The following is a 21,406-nucleotide window of genomic DNA, read 5'->3' as shown; positions in this document are numbered from 1 at the left end:
ACTTGTTATGTAGACCAGGCTGGCCTCAAAATCACAGAAATACACCTGCTTCTACCTCCCTAGTACTAGGAGTAAAGACATGCACAACCATACCCAGACTGGATAAGGCGTTTTAGAACTGCCCTAGTCACTGAGAAAAAGGCTTTGTTGCCAGGCCTGGTGTCACAGACCTATTATAATCTCAGCTATTCTGGAGGCTGAGGCCTGCCTGAGCTACAGAGCAAGTTCAAGACCAGCCCGGGCAACTTGGTGAAACTATGCTTCAAGATAAAAACTGAAAACAGGATTGTGGCCATAGCTCAACAATATAGCACTTGCCTAGTGTCCATAAGACCCTGGAATCAAGAAAGGGAAGAAAAAAGGCTTTGCTTCCATGAGGCTTTCTCCCCAGCTTCAAACAGCAGCCATGATTGCCAAGTAACAGCCATAAAGTGCTACCATACCGCGATTATAGTACTGTCTGGTGAACGCAAATTCAAAAAGAGTAATTCACTAAATACTGGTGCTGCTATTAACTGCCAAAGGCACCCGCAAAACCAGAAGCTGTGGAGAAGATGAAACTGAATTTGGTGAGCCAGAACATTCAGACTGCCTGAAGAACAGCTCCATCCTCCCTGATCACTTCTAGTGATCACTGCAAAGTCCAAAGTGGCAGCAGTTTTGTGTCATTAGATTTCAATCAGCTCCATGTGTCCTTTGCCCCAAAACATTCTGCAGACAGGACAGGTGTAGGTGTCCAACCACCGCAGAAAAACGGGCGAGTACCCACACAAGCTCCCCATGGCATCCCAAACTCTACTAAGAAGAATGGCCCCTGTGACCAAAGAACAGCGTCTGTCCCAGCACTGAGCAGCTGAGCAGAGTACATTCCTGGGTTGGTCTCCAACTCCACAAGACAGATGGACAGAAGGACAGTGAGTCCCTCCATATCTCTTCACCACACTCCATGACGATGATGACAACAGCCACAGGTGGCATCAGTGCCCTCCCCAAAGCTGCTCAGGTGCCGAAGACACCACTGTCCTTTGGAAACTTGCTGGCTGTGCACTACCTCACCTTCCGCAGTGCTCGGGTGTCATGACGACAGAGTGTAAACTAAGGGATCCAGAAACCTAAACGCAAGTGCAGAGAACCTTGCCTTTTCTGGGTATGAGAGAAAGGAGAAAATGTGGTACCTTCAAGGAGCATATTCAAGGCACCATGCAGGGAGGGACCTGGGCATCTATGTCTATTAACAGAGTGTTTGCCTAGCATACAAAGTCCTGCTTCCATGCCCAGTACAACATGAGCCAGACACTGTGTTACCCAGCACTTGGGAGAGAGGCAGGAAGATCGAAAGTTCAAGGTCATTGTTAGGTATTGTAGGGATCAGCCTGGATACATTAGGACCCTTCTCAAATACAAAAGAAAACGCACAACACCACGGGGGAAAATGTGACTTTTGAAAACAGGAAAGGGGGAAGAAGGTGGTGAGAAGCAGTTCTAAGGCCAAGCAGTATAAAGGACTTTAGTGACATACAGAACTGTCACTGTAATTAATGACAATGCATTGTGTATTCTAATTTCTGAAGGTTTTAAATATTTTTACCACAAACTATGTGAGGTGACAGATTTCCTAATTACCTGATTTAATCATTCATCAATATAAACGTGTCAAAATACCACATTGTATCCCCTAGATACAGTATTATTGCAATTAAAACTAGAATTTGTTTTTAATCAGCAATCCCACTCATGGGTATACACCTTAGAAAAACGAAATTAAAGTTCCTACAAAAACCTACTTCTAAATGTTTACAGCAAATTTAACTCAGAAAAGCCCCAAACTAGAAACAATTCAATCATCCAACTGGAGCATGGGTGGTCAATACACAAATTATCTATAAATAAAATGAAAAACAATTTAAAACTCCTCATACATGAAAACAATGGAAAGCCTTACAAACTTTGTTTAGTGAAAAAAAAATAGCATGCACACTGTAGGATTCTGTTTCTGTGCCCTTCTGGAAAGGGCATGAAGCCGTGGGGACAGACACTGGATGAGAGGTTCTACACCGGTTAAAGACAATGACGACAATGACAACGGGGGGGGGGGGGGGGGGGCTCACTCAGTGCTGCTGGGGTACAAACTGGTACAGCCACTCTGCAAGTCAGTGTGGGGCTCCTCAAAAGGCTAGAGACACATCTACCATGTGATTCAGCTATGCTGATCTTGGGCAAATGCCCAAAGGACTCCATGCCATCCTATAGAGACACCTGCTAATTAATCCATGGTCATTACCGCTCTATTCACAACAGTTAGGAAACAGCTCTGATGTCCATGAACTATTGGAGGGACACTGACTGTGGTACCTATACACAATGAAATTGTACTCAGCTGTAAAGAAAACTGAAATTAGGAAATCTGAAGGTGAAGGGATGGAACTAGAAACATCGTACTTAAGTAAGAGAGATCCAAAAAGACAAACAGCGCATGTTCTCACTCTTACAGAGCCTAGCATCAGATCTTAGAACTGCGCTACACTTGGAGCACCTTTAAATCCAGGAAACTAGAAAGGGGCCATGAGGTGGGGAGGGACATCTTGAGAGAGGGAAGGCAGCAGAAGACAGGTGATGTGACAGGGAAAGAGGAATGGGTGGGTAAAGAAAGGAAAGGTGGGGTGGGGACAACACACTGAGAACCTTCAGCAAGCCATGTGGAACCTGAACGTTACAGGCTCCCGAAACACACACTCATATGAGTGCTTAGTTGGAGCTGTCCTACACAGGGACAGTGCTCCCCACAGAAGCCACAGCCAGCAAGACCGTAAGCAGTCATGGAGGACCAGGGTAACACAGTGTCATGAACTCACATAGCTGTGGAAGCCTACACAGAGAAGCCAGTGAACAGTCCATCGTGGAAAGGGGCGGGGGGGGGGGGGTGCTCATAATGCCTACCCCTACCTGAGAAGACAAGGACAGCTGATGGTGCTTTAACCGTGTTGCCTCAAGGGTACCCAAGCTCCAGTGGATGCCCTCTACCCAGGCATGTGGGCAGGACAATGGGACTTGGCAGTTCTTTTTTTTTTTTAAGGAGCATGAATTTGGGAAGGGGTGTGGGAGTGCACAGGGAGAAGTGAGAAGTGAGTATGTCCAAAATACAATGTATACATGTATGAAATTATCAAAGAGTAAACAATATATGTTGTTTTAATAATTTTAAAAACTGGTTAAAGGCTATTTTCAGAAGAATCATTTGTATTCTGTTTGTGGTAAAGGTCACACTAGAGTATGTAATTTTCAGAACTTAGAAACACTTCAAAAACAAACAAAAGATAGATGAAAGATAGTACGCATCTTCAGTCTTTAGGGCAAAGGGAGTGGAAGATGGGAAAACAGAAATCCATTGTTCTGCTTTTCCACTAGCCCTGTGATAGATGCTTCCGCTCACTAAATCTTCAAAGCAGCCTTGGAAGGAATTAGTCCCATTAGAAGATGAAGATGCTGCGACTCAGAGTTAAGTAGCCTGCCTGAGGTCACAGGAATTTAAAAGTGTTGGCTCAAACTCAAATGCTGTTTTCCTTAAGTTGGAGCTTCTCCAACAGCCCAGAGAACTCCAACAATTCTTAATTGCTGTGAGTCTAAGACAAATGTTCGCTGAGAACAAGAAACCATTCTCTGTTTTATTATGCTAATTTCATCCTTTCACACAATGCTTTGCTTGTGGGTTTTTTTTGTTTTTTTTTTTTTTTGAAATATACTTTCATGTAACCCAAGTTGGCCTTGAACTCACTATGTAGCTGAGGTGCCACTGGCCAACCACCGTGACTGCAAGGGTGCACTACCATACCCTGCTCAACTATACCCTTTATTCTACTTTATGTGTGATGCTAGAGAGTATGGCCAGGGCCTTAGGCATATTAGGCAAGTATTCGCACTGAGCTACTTCCAGCCTCATATAAGCCTAATAAAAGATAAACTGTAAGATATTCTATGACACAGTAGTTATGAAAACAAAGGGGATAGAAAAATCACCAGTAAAGACAACAGAAAAGCTGGTTTTCCCAGGATGCTACCTGCAGGTGTTGGTGGCATCCCAACACAACGGTCGGCTTACCTATGCAGAGCCAGCACTGGTGGATGTCCACAGCAAAGGAAGTGATGAGACCTGACTTTAAGTCATGCTTTAATGTCCATGCATTGCTTGAAGACCTGAGGTCCCAGCCAACCAGAGACCCATTCACCGTGGCATAGGCAAGAACAGACTGTGCCCCAGAGTTGAAGTGATGCATGTCCACCACGCATCCATCTTCCTTCTGATCCAGAATCCTACAGAAACACAGAAGTAAATACACAAGTTTTTCCAGACACTGAAAATGGAGCACTGGTTTCCACTTGAGATAAACTACCAGCCTATCCATGGCCAAAAAGGAAAAACTGGCCAGTTGGAGCGGCACACCCTTTAATCCCAGCGCTTGAGAGGCAGAAGAAGAGGCAGAGAAAGTATGATTTCTGTGAGTCTGGGGTTGACCTGATCTACATAATCAAGTTCCAGGACAGCCAGAGCTGAGACCCTGTCTAAAAAGATAAAAAATAAAAATAAAAATTATGTGACCTCAATGAGACAATTACAGTTGACTATTTTTAAAGATAATTTCAGACTCAGAAGAGTGTAAAAAGTTTCTGAACATTTTTACTGTTTCTCCTCACATTGCCAACTTCTATAACTAGAGCATCTACCAAAACTAAGAAACCAACCTTTTTTAACACTAATAAAATCAGCTCTTTGTGTGAAATACAAGGATTATTACAAATAGATAGATGGCTATGCATCTTCCCCGGCATTACCACACAGAACCGTCCGGCACCCTCTACAGTGTCCTGTGCAGTCCGTTTGCATCTAACTCCATCCATCCTCTTAACTCATCGCAAAGATCAATTTTGTTCCTTCCCAGAATGTCATATAATTGGAAACATGGGACAGATAGCCTTTTGAATCTGACATTTTTCATTAAAAAACTTATTTCACATTCGTCAGTGCTGATGCCGTGAGCTAATAGTTCTTCATATTGCAGAATTCTATTCTATTGCATGGCTATGCCAGATTGGTTTTCGGGGTTTGTTTGTTTGTTTTCAAGGTGAGATGTTTCTAAATCTAAAAAGAATGTCACAGGGCTGAGGTGTAGCTCAGCAGTCGAGCGCTTGCCTAGCATACATGAGAACTTGTGGTTGGGCCCAGCATCACAGACAAGGAAGAGGAGGGGGAGAGAACGGAAGGGAAAAGGACAGGATTATAAAAAGTCAGTTGGTAAGTTATTTTAGTCTTGAGTCACATAGCTGACCTCTTCTCAGATAAACATTTATAGATATTCGACTTCTGACTATACTTCCAAGCAGAAGGGTGATTTTAAAATATCAAAACATTAAGTCAGCTATTAAATGGTTTGTTCCATAGTATTCTTTTTTTTTAATTGTTGTGTGAGTGTGTGTGCACACACACGTGCACAGTGCCCTCAGAAGCCAGATGAGGGCATCAGATCTCCTGGAATTGGAGGTACAGGCAGTTATGAGTGGCTTGACATGCTGGGATGTCAACTGAACATGGATCCTCTGTAATTAACTGATGAGCCATCCCTCCAGGCCAGATTCTAAAGCTTAAGAAGCATGATCACAGTTAACAGGGCTGAACGCTACCAATGAATAAGTAACTTAGGGCCAGGTTACTTTGGAGCACACTAGAGTCAGGTACAGTAAAATCTAAACAATCCAGCAGGGTCTCCCAACCTAGGCAGCAAACATTTGCTTAAACGTAGTGTATACAGTGCAAAGCTGTCAGGTGAGAGAAACATGCGGAGTGTGTGTCCCCTTTTATTGTCTGTCTGTGTGTCCTAGGGCACAGTCATCACACAGTACACTCTGCCAATAATTTAAATGAACTCAGTAAGTATAAAGAGTCATCCTCTGCAGAAACAACTTTAAGGAAAACTGGCAGCAACTTGCTGTTAGAAGCCATCAATATGTGCTGGGCTAAAGCCACTCAAATATATTTAGTGATTATCCTGAAAATACACACTTTTTTATAAATGTAAAAGCAAAGCAAGACACACCAACAAAGATATCCTAAGTGCCCCAACAGACATTCCCTTTTACCTTAAGCTACACAAGGATCTCAAGGCAGCATTTTATGAAATTAAAGTCTTATTCTACTTTTTCTGGGGGGTGCACGACCTCTTCCCAGCATGCCCTTCTCAACTGCCCTGCTTACCAGACTCACTTGCTTGTAGTTGCACCTTTCAGTGTCTGTGTGCATGCATGCACGCACTTGTTTGCACATATGTGTGTGAGCACATGAGAACATAGTGTGCATTTATGGGTCAGAAGACAATGTTGACTGCTAGTTCTCAGGCACCCGCCACATTTTGTTTGAGACAGGATCTCTCACGGGCCTGGAACTTTGGTACATAGGCAGTTTAGCTGGCCTGCAAGCTTCCAGGGATCCTCCTGTCCCCTCCATCTCCCAGTACTAGGGTTACAGGCATGCACTACTTTGTATTTGGGTTCTAAAGATCTGAACGTAGGTCCCCTCGTGCCTGCAAGGGACTTTATTAATGGAGCCATTTCTCCAGTCTTTGTCCATTGCAACTTGATGCGTGCCTTCCAGGTGGGACATTTCCACACTGCGCTCACACTGTCTGGGAACTTATCTTTACCTCCCAGCAGACTACAGATTCTCAGAGAACACAATGGAGGACTGGTACGACGGCTTAGTATAATAAATAATATAGTATAATAAATAACTTGCCACCCAAGCCTGACAACCTGAGTCTGATTTCCAGGACCCATAGCAGAAGGAAGAACTGACTCCTCAAAGTTGTCCTCTGACCACTACAAATTCCCTGTGGAACCCCATGCACTCACAGATACCATAATCTTTTTTAACAAAAGAGGGAAAAAGAACACAATGTATCTATTTATATCTGGAATCCTTAGTGCATAACAATGGTCAGGAAAAAAATGCCTGTCTTTAACTTATTTTACATAAAGTTTAATCTTTAACTATTAATTTACAAAGATGAGATTCGTAAACAAAATCAATCAACATTTTATTTTAGAACAATAAGCAAATTTTTGTCTGAAAGATATTATCAAATTTAGACATTTTAGTGCCAAGCAAAAGAACATGAGTTTTCTTAAATGATGAACACTCACTGTGCTCTGATGGTTAGACAATCTGGCTAATACCTGTGTCATTTAGGAAGATTCCAGACTAAGATGATCGAGTCCAGGCTGCCCCTGTGTGTGCACTTCTAACAAAGTGCAGAAATAAGAAGCCAAGGCTCTGCCCTCTAAAGCTAAGCAGCACATGAGTGTTCTGGGTCAGAAGCAGTTTCCTGCCCTTCGGGCTTACAAGGATTGTAAATAGAGGAGTACCTATTGGTCCACACCACTCTGCAGTGAGGGGAGGTGGGAGTTACCACAGTACACTTACATGCAAAGTTAAAAAGACATTGGACAGTACCTGCTTTGTAGAGGGTGGATTTTAGGAGACTTGGGTAACTTAGAAGCCTCAATTCCAAGAAGCTGGACAGCACCATTATCGGATGCTATGGCCAAGTAGTGGGAACCTTGGCAAAATGTTAGTGTCTTGACTCGCCCTCCAATTCGGCTGTATGTAAGAATAGACCTGAATGAAAGAAATAGAAGACCATTTCTGAAACAGCCACAGCCATTATTGCTAACATTAATTGACATGGTTATTAACAAGGTTGTTACTCTGAGGTCCATTTTATCCTTATGTTCTCTAAGAGTCAATGCACAGACCTCCTTTTTTCAAATGTCCATCTTCAAGCACTCCTGTCCTACTACAGAGACTGCCCCTGCCCCACAAGTTCCAAACCAATTCTCCAACTTGTACAACACTTTAAATCCCATATCCTTCAGCTCTTCTATAGCTCTGAACATGCAGACTGTCACAGTTGGGAAAGCTCTAACTTCAGAAGCAAAATTCTGTTCCCAGCTACCTGCACGACCTCTGTCATGATCTGTACCTCGGTTTCCTCATCCACAAAGTGCCTCACCTCACAGGACCAGAGGAGGGGTCCACTGACCATCCACACATGCAGACTTTCACAGAATGCCTCACCTCGCAGGACCAGAGGAGGGGTCCACTGACCATCCACACATGCAGACTTTCACAGAATGCCTCACCTCGCAGGACCAGAGGAGGGGTCCACTGACCATCCACACATGCAGACTTGCAGTTCAGCATCCAGCCTCACACACACTGCCCTCTCAAGCTGCCCCAGCCTTCCTTGCTTGCTGCCATGCTTTCTGAGGATCTGATCGACAGGATGCTGCCATGAGCACCACCTAACCTGTCGCTCCCCACAGAATTGGTGTTATTTACACTTACTTTTAAACAAAAATAGATCATTTGATATTTTTATCTATCATTCCTCTCTGGTTCACTTTTTCTTAGTAATAGCTTTACTGTACTATAGAGTACATTGAAAGCAGTCTATTTACTGCTAGTATAGGAAAATGAAATTGATCTTTGCATAAAGATCTTGCATTCTGTCTTTTCATTTAATGTTTTTTCCATATACTAGACCATGCTGACTGCTATCAGAAATAGTTTTACTTTTTTCCCATTGTATAATATTACATACAAAGGTGTGGGTGTGCATGTGTGCGTGCGAGCACGTGCACGTATTCCTTACCTAAATACCCTGGCTAGACCCTCCAGTGTAACGCTCAGTGGAATTGCCAAAAGTACTCATTATTCTTATTCTTCATCTAGAATGCCTGCGCTCTTCACGGAGAGTACGGTGTCAGCTGTGGTTTGTGGCGATGGCTTTGATTATTTCTCCATTACTAATTTACAGAGCTGCTTTTAACTACCAAAGGGTGGACTTTGTCAAATGCATTCCCGGGGTCTGTAGAGATCACTGGGTGGTTTCTACCCTTTCTTCTCTTCACATTTTGTATGCTCATTTCCAGATGCTGAAATAGCCTTGCTCTCCTGGGGCAAGCTGTTCTTGTTCATAGTATATAATCCTTTCAGACTACAGTCAGTTTAGAGTGTGCTGATGATTTTCACAGCCAAGCTGTTCTTGTTCATAGTATATAATCCTTTCAGACTACAGTCAGTTTAGAGTGTGCTGATGAGGATTTTCACAGCCAAGCTGACTATGGCACAAGTCTGTAACTCCTGTATGGCACAAGCCAGGTCATGTATCCTGGCTACAGTGTCAAGGTAATACCTGCTCACAGGCTGAGTTCAGAGTGTCCCCTTATTTCTTGGGAGCCCTTCTGAAAGACGGATTATAATTCTTTAAATGCTGAATAGAGTGCACCACAAAGCCCTCAGCCTGGGCCTTTCTTTGTGAGAAGACTTTTACTAACTGACTCTCGTAATTTTATGCTGTTTATGTGTTCTATTTCTTCTTAATCACTTCAAGCAGCTGCTTCTTTCTATGAATTTGCCCATTTCATCCTAATTTTTGGCATATAACTGTTTACAGTAGTCATTTTTACTTCTGACCATAATATCCCTGATATTATTCTGATTTGCATAACGAGTCTATTTTCATTTCTCTAAAACAAAATGGTTACTCCCCTAAAAATTTTCCAGTTTCGCTGATCTTTATCAAGAACCGATTTTCTGCTTTTACTTTTATTATGCTTTTCTGTTCTCTATTTCATCTTTTCCTTTTTAGTCTTCTTCCTCCCACTTCCTCTGGGCTAAATCTGCTCTCCTCTGGCTAATTGGTTCCAGCTAAATTGCTGACTTGAGATCTTTTTTTAAAAAGTACAGATTACTATTTACAGGTATACATCTCCTCAACACTCCTTAGCCACGCTCCCATCTTTTGGGATCCTGTGTCTTCATTTCCATTCATCTCATGCTCTCAGCCACACGTTGCTTCATCTCCATACACATGTGAACTCCTCACATCCTTTCTATTGCCACCACCCAACTTCATCCACTACAGCTGGAGAATATACTTTATATGCTCCACGCTTTGACATTCATTGATGCTTCTTTTATGAACTAATACTTGGTTTAGTCTGGAAAATACCCCATGTACACCTCAGAAAGAAGTTCTATTCCAGTGTTGTAGAGTTCTTTTGCTCTCTGTCAGATGTGATCACTAGGCAGCATTGTCCAAGGCCTCTATTTCTGTGCCATTTTATATCACCCGGGTCTAGCCACACTGAAAACGGACGTTAGTCTCCTGCTATTGTGGCTCCACCGTCACTTTCTGCTTCACATACTTTGTCAGGTGCCTGCTTTTGTAATTGGCATGCCTTCCTGATGGACTGAGCTTTTACACTGTCAAATGTAATTGACAGGAGTTGTTTCTCTGAGGGTTTATCTTTCTCACCAACCCCTGGGGCATGTGGTTTATCTTTCTGATCCTTTCAGGCCATTCACAACTTTGAATTGAAGATGTCTTTTTCTGTAGAGCAAAGTGGTCCCAACTATGTCCTTCTTTCCACCTCTTTCCCTCCTGATTAGTCGCCATGGTTACTAACAGAGATGATGTATGTCTGACATTGTTCTATCTATTCCTGGTCTTAACTGGGTTTTCTCCACTGATGCCTTTTTTTTTTATTATTATTAAATATGTTTGAATAGCATTTTAAATTTCTTGGTTTTGAGTTTTACTAAAAGTTTCCAAGCTTTTTTTTTTTTAAATTTTTTCTTTATTTTATGTGTATTGATATTTTGCTTGCATATATGTCTGTGTGAAGGTGTCAGATCTTGGAGTTACAAACAGTTGTGAGGTGCCATGTGGGTGCTGGGAATTGAACTCAGGACCTCTGGAAGAGCAGTCAATGCTCTTAACCGCTGAGCCATCTCTCCAGCCCCAGTTTCCAAGCTTTTAAGAAGTTACTGAGAAATACAATTGACATCTTTTAAAAATTAAATAAACAGCAACTTAATTTAAACACACAAAACTCTGTTTTAATAATATATTCCTCTCTCTTTCTGGTCAATTATTGTCATGAAGTGTAATGAATACACTATGTTATAAACGAAGGGTGAGTATTGCTGAGAATGAAAATAACTTGCTTGGAGGTTTGAATAAAATGTTGGTTTAAACCCTGTTTCAAAAAAACCAAAAAGAAAAGAAGAAAGAAAAACTATACAATGGAGAAAAGAAAGCATCTTCAACAAATGGTACTGGTATAACTGGATATTAACTGTAAAGTAAAGGATAACTACGCTACAATCCTCAGACTTAGAAAGGCTAGGTAACAATGAAGGCCCAAGGGGGGTGATACATGGATCTCACGGGGAAGGGGAAATAGAGGAGATCTCCTGGGTGGACTGGGGGAGGGTGGGCATGGGAACTTGAGGGATCAGGTTTTGGGGGTGGGCGGAGGGGGACAGTGCTGAGAGAAATGACTGGAAAGGGGGGCTCTAAGGAGTTGGATAGAAGCCTGATGCAAGGGAAACTCCCACAAGTGTACAAGAATGGCCCCAGCTAAGACTCCTCGCAGCAGTGGATGCATAGTCTGAACTGGCCATCCCCTGTGATCAGATTGGTGACTGCCCTGTTGTCACTGGAGAGCCTTTATCCAGTGACTGATGGAGACAGATTCAGAGACTCAGGCCACACACTGGGTTGCACTCAGGGAGTCCTGCTGAGGAGAGGGAGGAGGGATGTTGGAAATGGTGTGTGTGGAGGGAGAGGGGGTTAGGAGCATTGCAGGAAAACCCACAGAAACCCCTAGCCTAGCTCACGGGAACCAGAGTCTGAAACAACAACCAGGGAGCCTGCATGGGACCAACCTAGACCACACATGTGACAGTTGTGTAGTGTGGTCTGTATGTGGGACTCCCAGCAATGGGAGCAGCGGCTGTCCCCGGTGCTTTGACTGGCTCTTGGGAACCTGTTCCTCGTGCTGGATGGCCTTGCCCAGCCTGAATACAGGGAGGCTTGCCCTTTTCTGAGCGATTACGGAGGAGGGGTGCATGTGGGGGGTGGGGGAGGAAGGGAAGGTTGAGGTTGGATTATAAAATAAATAATTAATTTAAAAAAAATCCACACAAAACAAAAAACAAAAATAAAATTGCTACATACATCTATGATTCATTTATATTCTATTCAATGCAATGCCGAGAGAATAAACACCAAAATAATAGGTATGATGTAAAATCAGAGCCCTTTAAACAGATACACAGCCAACCCCCCACCTTACCAGGCTTGTAAACAAGGAGTGGACTTCTAAGTTCCTTTAGTTGTCAAGGGTATTTGATTTGACAGCATTTTAGTTAATTATGCTCAATGAACTAATCACAAGAAAAGCAGCAGAGAGCTCCCCACATCTTTTCAATGTAGATGAGATTCCTTCTCATTTATAGTAGCTCTTCTGGCAGAACCAATTAGGCGAAGAGCAAACAGGAAAACGGGAGAATGAAATGAGATGACACAGACTGGGCAGGGGCAGAGGAGGTTAGAAACCTCAAGCGGGGGTGGGGGAGACAGAGTATCCTGCTGCCCAAATCTAAAGTCCTTATGATATCACATTTATCAAGTTCATATCCTGGGCATTTAAAGTCATAAAAACCAGGTTCCAGAGCAGTGGGTCTTGTTTTTCTGATGCAGCTGTCACCCCACTGTCCTGTTACTTCAGACGCTTTTCATCTCTTCAGTAAATCAGGTGTTCAGCCATCAAAACAGTAGCCAGTCTGGTCTCTCCCACTGTCTAGACCACATCTCCTTGCAGCACCAGAGTGGACATCCTCCCACTGCTGCTGCCTTACCCTTCTCATCCTGTACTCAGCACCGCCAGAGCCATTCCTCTGTCATCTGGGGTCATGACTCCCCTATTCACGACCTTCCAAGACCCCCTCTCACTCAAAGTCCCCAGGAGAGCCCTAAAATCCTACAGAACTGGTCCCTCCTCCTCCTCCTCCCCCTCCTCCTCCTCCCTCCTCCTCCTCCTCCTCCTCCTGCTCCTCCTCCTCCTCCTCCTCTCCATCTCTCCTGTTTTGCTCAGGTCACACAAAACTTCCTGCCAAGAATGACTGACCAGTCCCCACCCCCACCTGGGGCCTGTGAAGTCCCTGTTTCCTCTGTCCAGAACATTCCACATTCCCATATCACTCTTTCTCCCTTTTTCTAATTCTTCCTTCGGATTCATTTTCTCTGTGAGGTAGTCTCTGGACAGTTTACTGAGAATTCCAGATGGCAACACCATCACCCAACCCCCAACCCCTGCCACCCCATTTCCTCGTCATCTCCCACAGCTTTTCAATACTTTAGTTACACTTCTGGCTGTCTCACTTCCCACCGGATGGCCAGTGGCACAGGACTTTGGTCCACAAGGCCCCATGAATCCCTTGCTCCTAAGCAGCTCTGATGCAGAGAAAGCACTCGTAAGCATTGCTGATTTAGCTGACGAGGCTAACCCCACCCCGTCACATCACGTGATGTGTCACCTTGTCGTGGTGGTCTTCCCCTCCATCTTCTGACTGTTCCAGATTTTCACTGTGCCGTCATTTGAACATGTTGCAAAAAGTAGGTGCTCATCAGAGACTCTAATTCGATTTACAGCAGATTTGTGCTCGTGAAGATGTGCAACTAGTAGCCCTTTAGGACGCCACCCTGAGACAAAGCAAAAGTGTATCTTAGACTGTGGTTGTGACACACGGTAACCTATCACCCTCTGGCTACAATTATCGACAACTAACTTCGGAGCAATCGTAAGAACTAATTGGTGAATAGGTCCCCCAGCTAGCCCATCCAGAGGGGTCTACTGGACTGTGTATGACATGTTACTGACTAAGGTACCAAGGCAGCTGCTCAAACAGCTTCAGAAAGACTCCACACCTGGGGCCCTTTTCAGTGTTTGAGAGATAGAGCAGCTCCTTACCCCTCGGAAAACCACTGCCTGCTGATGTAACAGAATGATCATCCTAGCCTAGACAAACAGCTTGCAGGCCACTTTCTGAGAAAGAAACTTGCAAAACCCCAGCTTGGGACACTAGAGTGAGTCAGGCTTTAGCTGGACTTCACCAAGCTTTCAGCGTCTCAAATGTAACATGGGGATATACCACTTAGCCTAAGGGGTGGGTATGCACATAAATAACATGTGTGGGTCCAACACTGCCCAGACTACATGATCACCCAGATGTCAGCTGGGCACAGTGGCATACGCATTTAGTCCCAGCACTTGGGAGGTTGAAAAAGTGGGTCTCTTTGAGTTCAAGGCCAGCCTGGTCTCATAGCAAGTTCCAGAAGAGCCAGGTTACTTAGACCTGTACCCAAACAAAATGAACAAAAAAGGCAAAATGTCCAGATTGTTAATTTCTTCTTTGTCTGCAATCACTTCTTCTATGGTATAAACACACTAGAAATAGAAATTACAGCCTCAGAATCTACATGGACTTCCTAGTACTTTTAAGATAGAACCTTACTTTTCTGTATTTTATTATGCATATTTCTTTTGTGTATAATTAATTTCCCCAAAGTTACAAATTATGAGACCAACAATCATGTCTCATCAATGACCTCAGTGCTCAGCATAGGTCCCTGCACATAACTGTGGTGGTGCATGCCTTCAATCCCAGTACTCAGGAGGCAGAGGCAGGCAGATCTCTGTGAGTTCGAGGCCAGGAGGTCTACAAAGTGAGTTCCAGGACAGGTTCCAAAGCTACACAGAGAAACCCTATCTCGAAAAACCAATAAAAAAAAAGAAAGAAAGAAGTTGAACCATAGATATCAAGAGAATGTTCAATAGCAGAGCACATAGGATAGTGCCTTGTTAAGTGATGTAAGTGATTTCACTGGATGTTATGTTTGAATATATCACATGTAACTACCTGTTAAACAAAATAAATATTTCTTATCATAGATAAATCATATAAAAAAAGAAAAACCAATAAATAAATAAATAAAATAATTCATAGCTTGTACAAATTAAATAAAACATTGTATACAGTTAATATTACTTAATTTTAAAATAAACCAAAAAGTTTTGCTAAAAATCAGACCTACAGTGGATGTCATCACTGTGCCTGAGTGGTAGCAATGTCATTTTTGAATGATTGTTTTTCTTACCAAAAGGCAAAAATAAAACCAAGATTCCTGACAAATGTGACTTACTCAACATTAAAAACGAAGTTTCCTCTTGCATTGGTAAGTTGCCCCCGTGGGAACACAAAAGCTAAGAAGGATATTCTCAGTCTGAGGGACCATGAAGTCTACAAGAGCTACAAGTTAGGCTGAATATTTTATACAACCACTCAAGTGTGGAAAGAAGAAAAAAAAAGTTCAACAATCACTGCACATTTCTATGGTTACTGAATAAAATGTATAACTCCATTTATGTATGAAATGCCACCTGTGAAGAGGATTATAACACAAGATTGTGAGTAGTCATATTTTTTGTTTTTAAGCAGATCTGGTAGGTAGGTGACATTAGCTTACATCATAGAAACAGCTTGAAGATTCCAGGATATTTGTTTTGATAACAGCATCTGACTAGACTCCTTAGCACTTCAGTATTCTCTAAATGTTCTTCAAGGGCCCTCTACCAGCGCTTCCTGAGACCACAGCAAAGCTCACAGGAATTCCTGCGAGCTCTTCACAGTCTAAAGGTAAATACACTATGCATTTCTTCTGTGTTAAGTAAGTTTCTACTATCACAGCAGAAATACTGAAATTCATTAATTTTTAAAAAATCTACAACAACGAACCAAAGAGCAGCCTGCCACACTACACAAAGTGGGCTGCTAATACAAGTGGACCACATCCTGAGCCCAACACGCTCTCCAGTTCTATTAACCCTCTCAGAAAACAGGAGCTGTTTTACCAAATTCTTTAAAAGTTTTGTGGGGTTTTGTTTTTGTTTTTTATGTGCATGGGTATCTTAGCTGCATGTCTGTGTACCACATACATGCCTGGTGATCATGGAGGCCAGAACAGTGAGTCAGATCCCCTGGAACTGAGGTTATAGATGGTTGTAAGCCATCATGTAGGTGCTGGGAATCAAACCCGGATCCTCTATACTACAAGAGCAGACAGTGTTCTTAACTGCTGAGCCATCTCTTCAGACCATTTTGCCAAATTCTTACTGTTGGTGATTAGCTAAATGCTGGCACTGTGAGTTACTCTGTTCTTTTCAACAGTCTCCATATTTTCTGAATGTCCTAGCTTTTCTTCAGTAATAACACTATCAGAGGGTAAACTCCACAGTGATTAAAAGCAGGGGTTCACCCCTAGAAACCTCATGTTCATCAAGAGGCAACGTGAAAGTGGGGGGAGGTGTGACACCAAGACAACACACCACAGCCCGCACAGCCGGGAAAAGGGACGCACACACAGGCTACATTAAGTGCCGGCCTGAACGCAGTACTGCAAGTCGATCAAAGCTAACGATGCCAAGTCCACACACACTGACTTCAGGTTTCCTACCCATTGCCTCCTGCTCTGGGCTGCTTCTCCTTCTGGCTATTAAAGCACATGCTGCCTGGTGCAGGCTCCCTTTCCAAGGCTCTCACGAGCACAAGTGTTTCAGATGTCGGAGGTTTCATGTACCTCCCTAACCAGAGCTTGTCATCAGAAATGCTAACAGTCCTTAACTTTTGAGCTGAGGATTTTGGGATTTTGATTAGGGATGCTTAACCTGACTCAGTTCCCACACCAGAGCCCAGGCTTGGGGTCGAGGCAAGGGAGCAGGAACACGAGTCCTCACCGGGTGGCGGTGGCTTACTCTCCCACTCAGCGTTCTCCATCATCTGCTTGGCTATGCGCTCTGCATTGCACTGCTCACGCTTCTGCTGTATGAGCTGCTGAAGTTCCGTCTTGCAAGTTGTGATCCGGATCTGGTAAGTGGACGGCAGGACTGTGCTACTTAAAACCTGAATCACCGGCTTCTTACTGGGGATGTGTGCTACTTCTGAAACCTGCAAAGCACAGTAGAGATCCCTGTGTCACAGCAAGGTATATTTAAGATTAAAATGTTCCCATTTTGCATCTATACATTATACCAGCTTCCTTAAAAAAAAACACTAGTAACCCAGGTGAAAAGAACAAGTGAAATTTCAGCAGGTCTGAGTCAGTTTCTTCTAATGAAAATATGGCTGGTTGAGTAGCTGTCTTGAGTTACAAACTCACTTCAAATACATCAAAGCCATTATAATATTTAACATGCACAGACAATCCAGAAACCTACCCCCAAAATATTTTTGGTTTTTGTTACACTGAAGGAAGAATAAAAAGATGTAAACTGTTCTCTGTAGCCTAATTATGATCTCGGTTCAGTCTTTAACCCAATTTCAATTTGCTTTATTGGCAAGTGTCTCAAATGAATAGACTTCTCAGTGCTTAAGGGACTGGATTTCCCTTGCTATAAAATTAAACCGATCTCAGAAACCATCTTGCTTGCTCTATAGTACACAGCCTTTCAACATACACAACAGCAGAACAAAACACAGACATGAGGAGGACTATAGCCTACATGACAGTACCTGTGGAGAAGTTGACAAAGGGACACAAATAGCAGCAGAGGACTCAGAGCGAGGTGGCTTCCCAGTCTGAACCACCTCGTGGTCACTGGTTTTAGGCAGGGCCGGTGGTATATTCGGTGGCTCCAGTGACCCAAACATGCTTTTCCATTCTTCATTTACATTGGAGTCTTGTTTTACATGTTTTCTAGCTATGAAAATATATTTGGGATAGTTAGTCTGAAGGTAAAACCAATATGATTTGACTGTTACACAATGGATCTTACTTCCTGTGTGTCCTTTGGGGCTCCATTTTATTCAGCTCTATGTCCCTGTATGCACGTGTGGAGATGTGGGATGTTCAACTTAGAATCTCAGCATATAGAAATATTTATTCACCTACAATTTTGCCAACACTAGGAATTGTCCATCTACATTGATCCAGGTAGAAAATGGATATTTTAATTTGCATTTATTTATTTATATTTCATTTATATGTATTCTATCCTACCAATTACTTGCTTAAATCCTTCACCCTTTTTCCTTTGGAGTGGTGGATTTTTTCTTATTAATCTGTATTGCTGCCTTTATATATAATGCATATAGGCCATTAGTAATTAAGTTGCAAACACTTTATCCCAAGCTTATTTCAATGTAATTCATTTGCTGCCTAAAAACATGATATAGGAACAGGGGGGATTTCAAAGGCATATATTTAAGTGAACTACACCTGCAGAAAGGGTGTGCACACGATCACACGAGCCTCACGCAATCGACGTCACTGCCACAGGAGATGATAGTTCCAAATATCAAGTTGCCAAATGACTAAGGATTCTTTGGGCTCTACTCTTCTGTTTCATTGTTTATTTTAAATTCATCAGGCATTACCTACTCTAGACACTGGTTTTACACAGGCTGGCCTCGAGTTAGCAGTTAAAGGGTTAGAAAGCAGAGCCTGAATCACCCCTTCCTCAGGAGGCAGCACGGTCTTCCAGGTGCAGAGCTCTGGAGACGGGCCTCCGTTTGACAGCTGTGACCTGGACAGGTGCCTTGGGCTCTCAGTTGGGACTGCACTACCTGACCCTTCCTCTCCTGTGTCTACTTGTTAAGTACCTGAGTCACTGCATCCAATGTTCTCTATCTGGGAAATGGGGGGAGGAGGGCTGTATTTACTCTTTATTAACTAATACCAGCCTTATAACTAATAACAACATGATGAGCACACCAAGGTACTAACCCCGTTTCTCATCTGGTTCTTGTTTGGTTTTCACAAGATCGACCTGTCTCCCAGTGATGCCTAAGGCTGCCAAGTCGATTACACCTTTCTGGCTGCTGTCATGGAGATGGCTCTGGTCCACTGCATTAGCTTTCGCTCTGTTGGATTTCATCATGAAGTCCTTCAGTGCCAGAAGTTTATCTTCCTCTTCTTCGGTCATTCCCTGAAACCAAATTAAACCATGTATTTTGGGTTAATTTCAAAAGTAGAAACAACAGGTCTCAGGATGACAAATAAATGAAGGTTCAACTCCCAATTTAAACTGAAAAATGATAAAATGAAGCAGGAAAACAAAGAAGAAAAGATCACGACTGGCTCTTCTAGAAAACTCTGCTAGGGTCATTTTCTCCAACATATTATCTTTACATCTCAAATCCCATTGATAATGCTGTATTATAGGTTCTATAACTTCAATAAGGCAAGGGAAACAGATGTTCAGAATGAGACAGAAATGAATAGTCAACAACTATTTCATACATTATTCAACTGGGAATTACAAAAAATCAAAAGAGACACCCAAGCAAATTATTAGAACTAAGATGTTTTATCAAGTTTTTTAAGAAGTATTTTTTGAGTTATTTTGTGAGTGTTTTGCCTGCATGTGTATATGCACGCGCTCCACAAATGCACGCCCGGTGTCTGCGGAAGTTAGAAGAAGGCGTCTCTTGCTCTACAACAGTCTTAAATGCTCAGCCATGTCTCTAGCCCTTTGTGAACCTTTACAACGTCCATACAAAAATTTTCTACATCAGCTATAAGAAGAAAATTTTAATATTCCAAATAGAATTGCAATTTTTAAAAGCAAACCCAGGACTGGAGAGGGGGCTTGGTGGTGAAGAGCATTTGCTGCTCTTCCAGAGAACCCAAGTTCAGTTCCCAATGCCCACGTCCGCTGGCTCCCAATTGGCTCTGACTTCAGCTCCAGGGAACATAGTGCCCTCTTTTGGCCTTCACAGACACTTGCACACATGATACACACTCACAGACCGAAACACACACATAAATAAAAAAAATGTAACTAAATAAATAACATTTAAAAATCAAACACCCGTGCTAAGCATGGGGGTTTGCCCCTGTAATCCCAGCACCCGGGAGGCTGAGGCCCAAAGACTGGAAATTCAATCCAGCAAGATCCTGACTCAAAAAGAAAAACTAAACAAACACTCAAAGTATTCACAATAAACAAAGATCAAAGCTCTGCAGCAAAACCCAGAAGACATCACTGAGGTCAGTACCGATGACCGTACAATGGGAACACACACCAGGCCCTAAGGACCAGCAGACTTAGCACTGCTGGACTTCAGTTCTTTCCTACAGGCTCAATGCAGTATCAAAAAACACACCAACAGGCCAATTTCATTTTATGAAGTGTGATTTCGGAAAATGCATAAAGAACTGTGTATGGAAATGTAAAGGACCAGGCATAACCAAAACAATCCTGAAAAAGAAAGAAAGGAGAAGGACTTTGTTCAGTCAGAACCAAGGCTAAGCTACAAAGCAGTACCTATCAGCACTTAGCAGATATCTGCTGCCAGGCTGACAGAGTAGCACTGCCCATCCAGTACTAACACAGCTAGGCTTCTGGGGACGGCCTGATGGGGGACGGTACTTACTCATCCTGCATCTAACATGCAGCAGGCGTCTGCTGCCAGGCTGATGGAGTAACAGGGACAAGATTCACCTCCCCACTTCAAACATGCTTAGAAGTGGATGGAAAAATATGAAATGACACTTCAGGGTGAGAAAACAGGCGGCCCAGGGTTACGATCCCCAAGACGGAGATGAGTCCTGCTCCTGCAGCTGTCCAGAATCCTTTCTGGAGAGTTTCCAGGCCATGAGCATGGAAAAGGGACCCAGCATACAACAGATCCCAGCTCAAGAATATGCTACAAAAGTTAATGCAGAAGGGGAGATGAGTGGAGAAAACAGATACACACAGTGAGTATGTCAGAGGGCTGAGGTGGGGTGTCCTCAACTCTGGCTGAAAATTAAACTACACATGCATACAGAGACCACCCAGGCCAGGGGAAGCGCAACAGCAAAGCGGCAAACCAATAATTCCCACAACAGTCCAAGTTTCTATCTGCCAAAGGTGAAAGAATTTTCAGAAACACAGACCACTGTGTGTGTGTGTCCACAGAGCATCATGTCAGTGAGACTTAAGGGGCTGTATAAAGTATGCTCTGGACTTGTCCTTACAAAGCCTGAAAGCCAGGCTAGAAAGGATGGAACGGATTCCAAGTGTCAACAGACCAGGCCCAACGTTCTGTAAAGGAATTCAGCACCAACAACCTGAAATCCACAATGACCAGAGCAAGGTTAGATGGAGGCCAACTGAGGGACTACAGAAAAACTCGATTTTATTATCCATGTTCTCAGGCTGCTTCAATTTCACACTTGTATCCACACAGTCAAAAATTACTAACATCAAAATCCAGTCAAAAGTTTAAAATGTATTTTTTAAGTAAGGAGTGGAATGAATCATCCTGTGTCCTTTATAGCCCCTTATTAAATGGATACAAAACAGAGCTCTTCTAGATGAGATCTAACTAAAGCATTCCCGAATGTGTCACCTCCTGCTGACACATCCTGCTGGAGAGATTCCAAGCCCCACATGACTGCTGTTCCAAAGGCATGTTCAAGCCTGCATCTCAGCCGCAGAACACATGCCCCCACAACAGCAGCAC

The 21,406-nt window shown here is 43.1% G+C and overlaps 1 protein-coding gene across 3 annotated transcripts in view; it reads right to left on the bottom strand.

Moving 5' to 3' along the window:
• Window positions 1-21,406, bottom strand: part of Pik3r4 (phosphoinositide-3-kinase regulatory subunit 4) — a 54,097-nt gene that overhangs the window by 6,211 nt on the left and 26,480 nt on the right. For all 3 annotated transcript variants that reach the window (XM_076576974.1, XM_076576973.1, XM_076576975.1), the window contains exons 10-15: window positions 18,681-18,882; window positions 17,468-17,655; window positions 16,693-16,903; window positions 13,436-13,601; window positions 7,499-7,663; window positions 4,097-4,308 (exon numbers count right to left, since the gene is read on the bottom strand). In XM_076576974.1, the coding sequence (XP_076433089.1) occupies window positions 4,097-4,308; window positions 7,499-7,663; window positions 13,436-13,601; window positions 16,693-16,903; window positions 17,468-17,655; window positions 18,681-18,882 (1,144 nt within the window). The remainder of the gene's footprint in view (window positions 1-4,096; window positions 4,309-7,498; window positions 7,664-13,435; window positions 13,602-16,692; window positions 16,904-17,467; window positions 17,656-18,680; window positions 18,883-21,406) is intronic.

Source organism: Peromyscus maniculatus, chromosome 7, assembly GCF_049852395.1.
Source record: "Peromyscus maniculatus bairdii isolate BWxNUB_F1_BW_parent chromosome 7, HU_Pman_BW_mat_3.1, whole genome shotgun sequence".
NCBI lineage: Eukaryota > Metazoa > Chordata > Mammalia > Rodentia > Cricetidae > Peromyscus > Peromyscus maniculatus.
The sequence above is the reverse complement of the archived record's forward strand: the minus strand, read 5'-3'. Positions and strand labels throughout refer to the sequence as shown.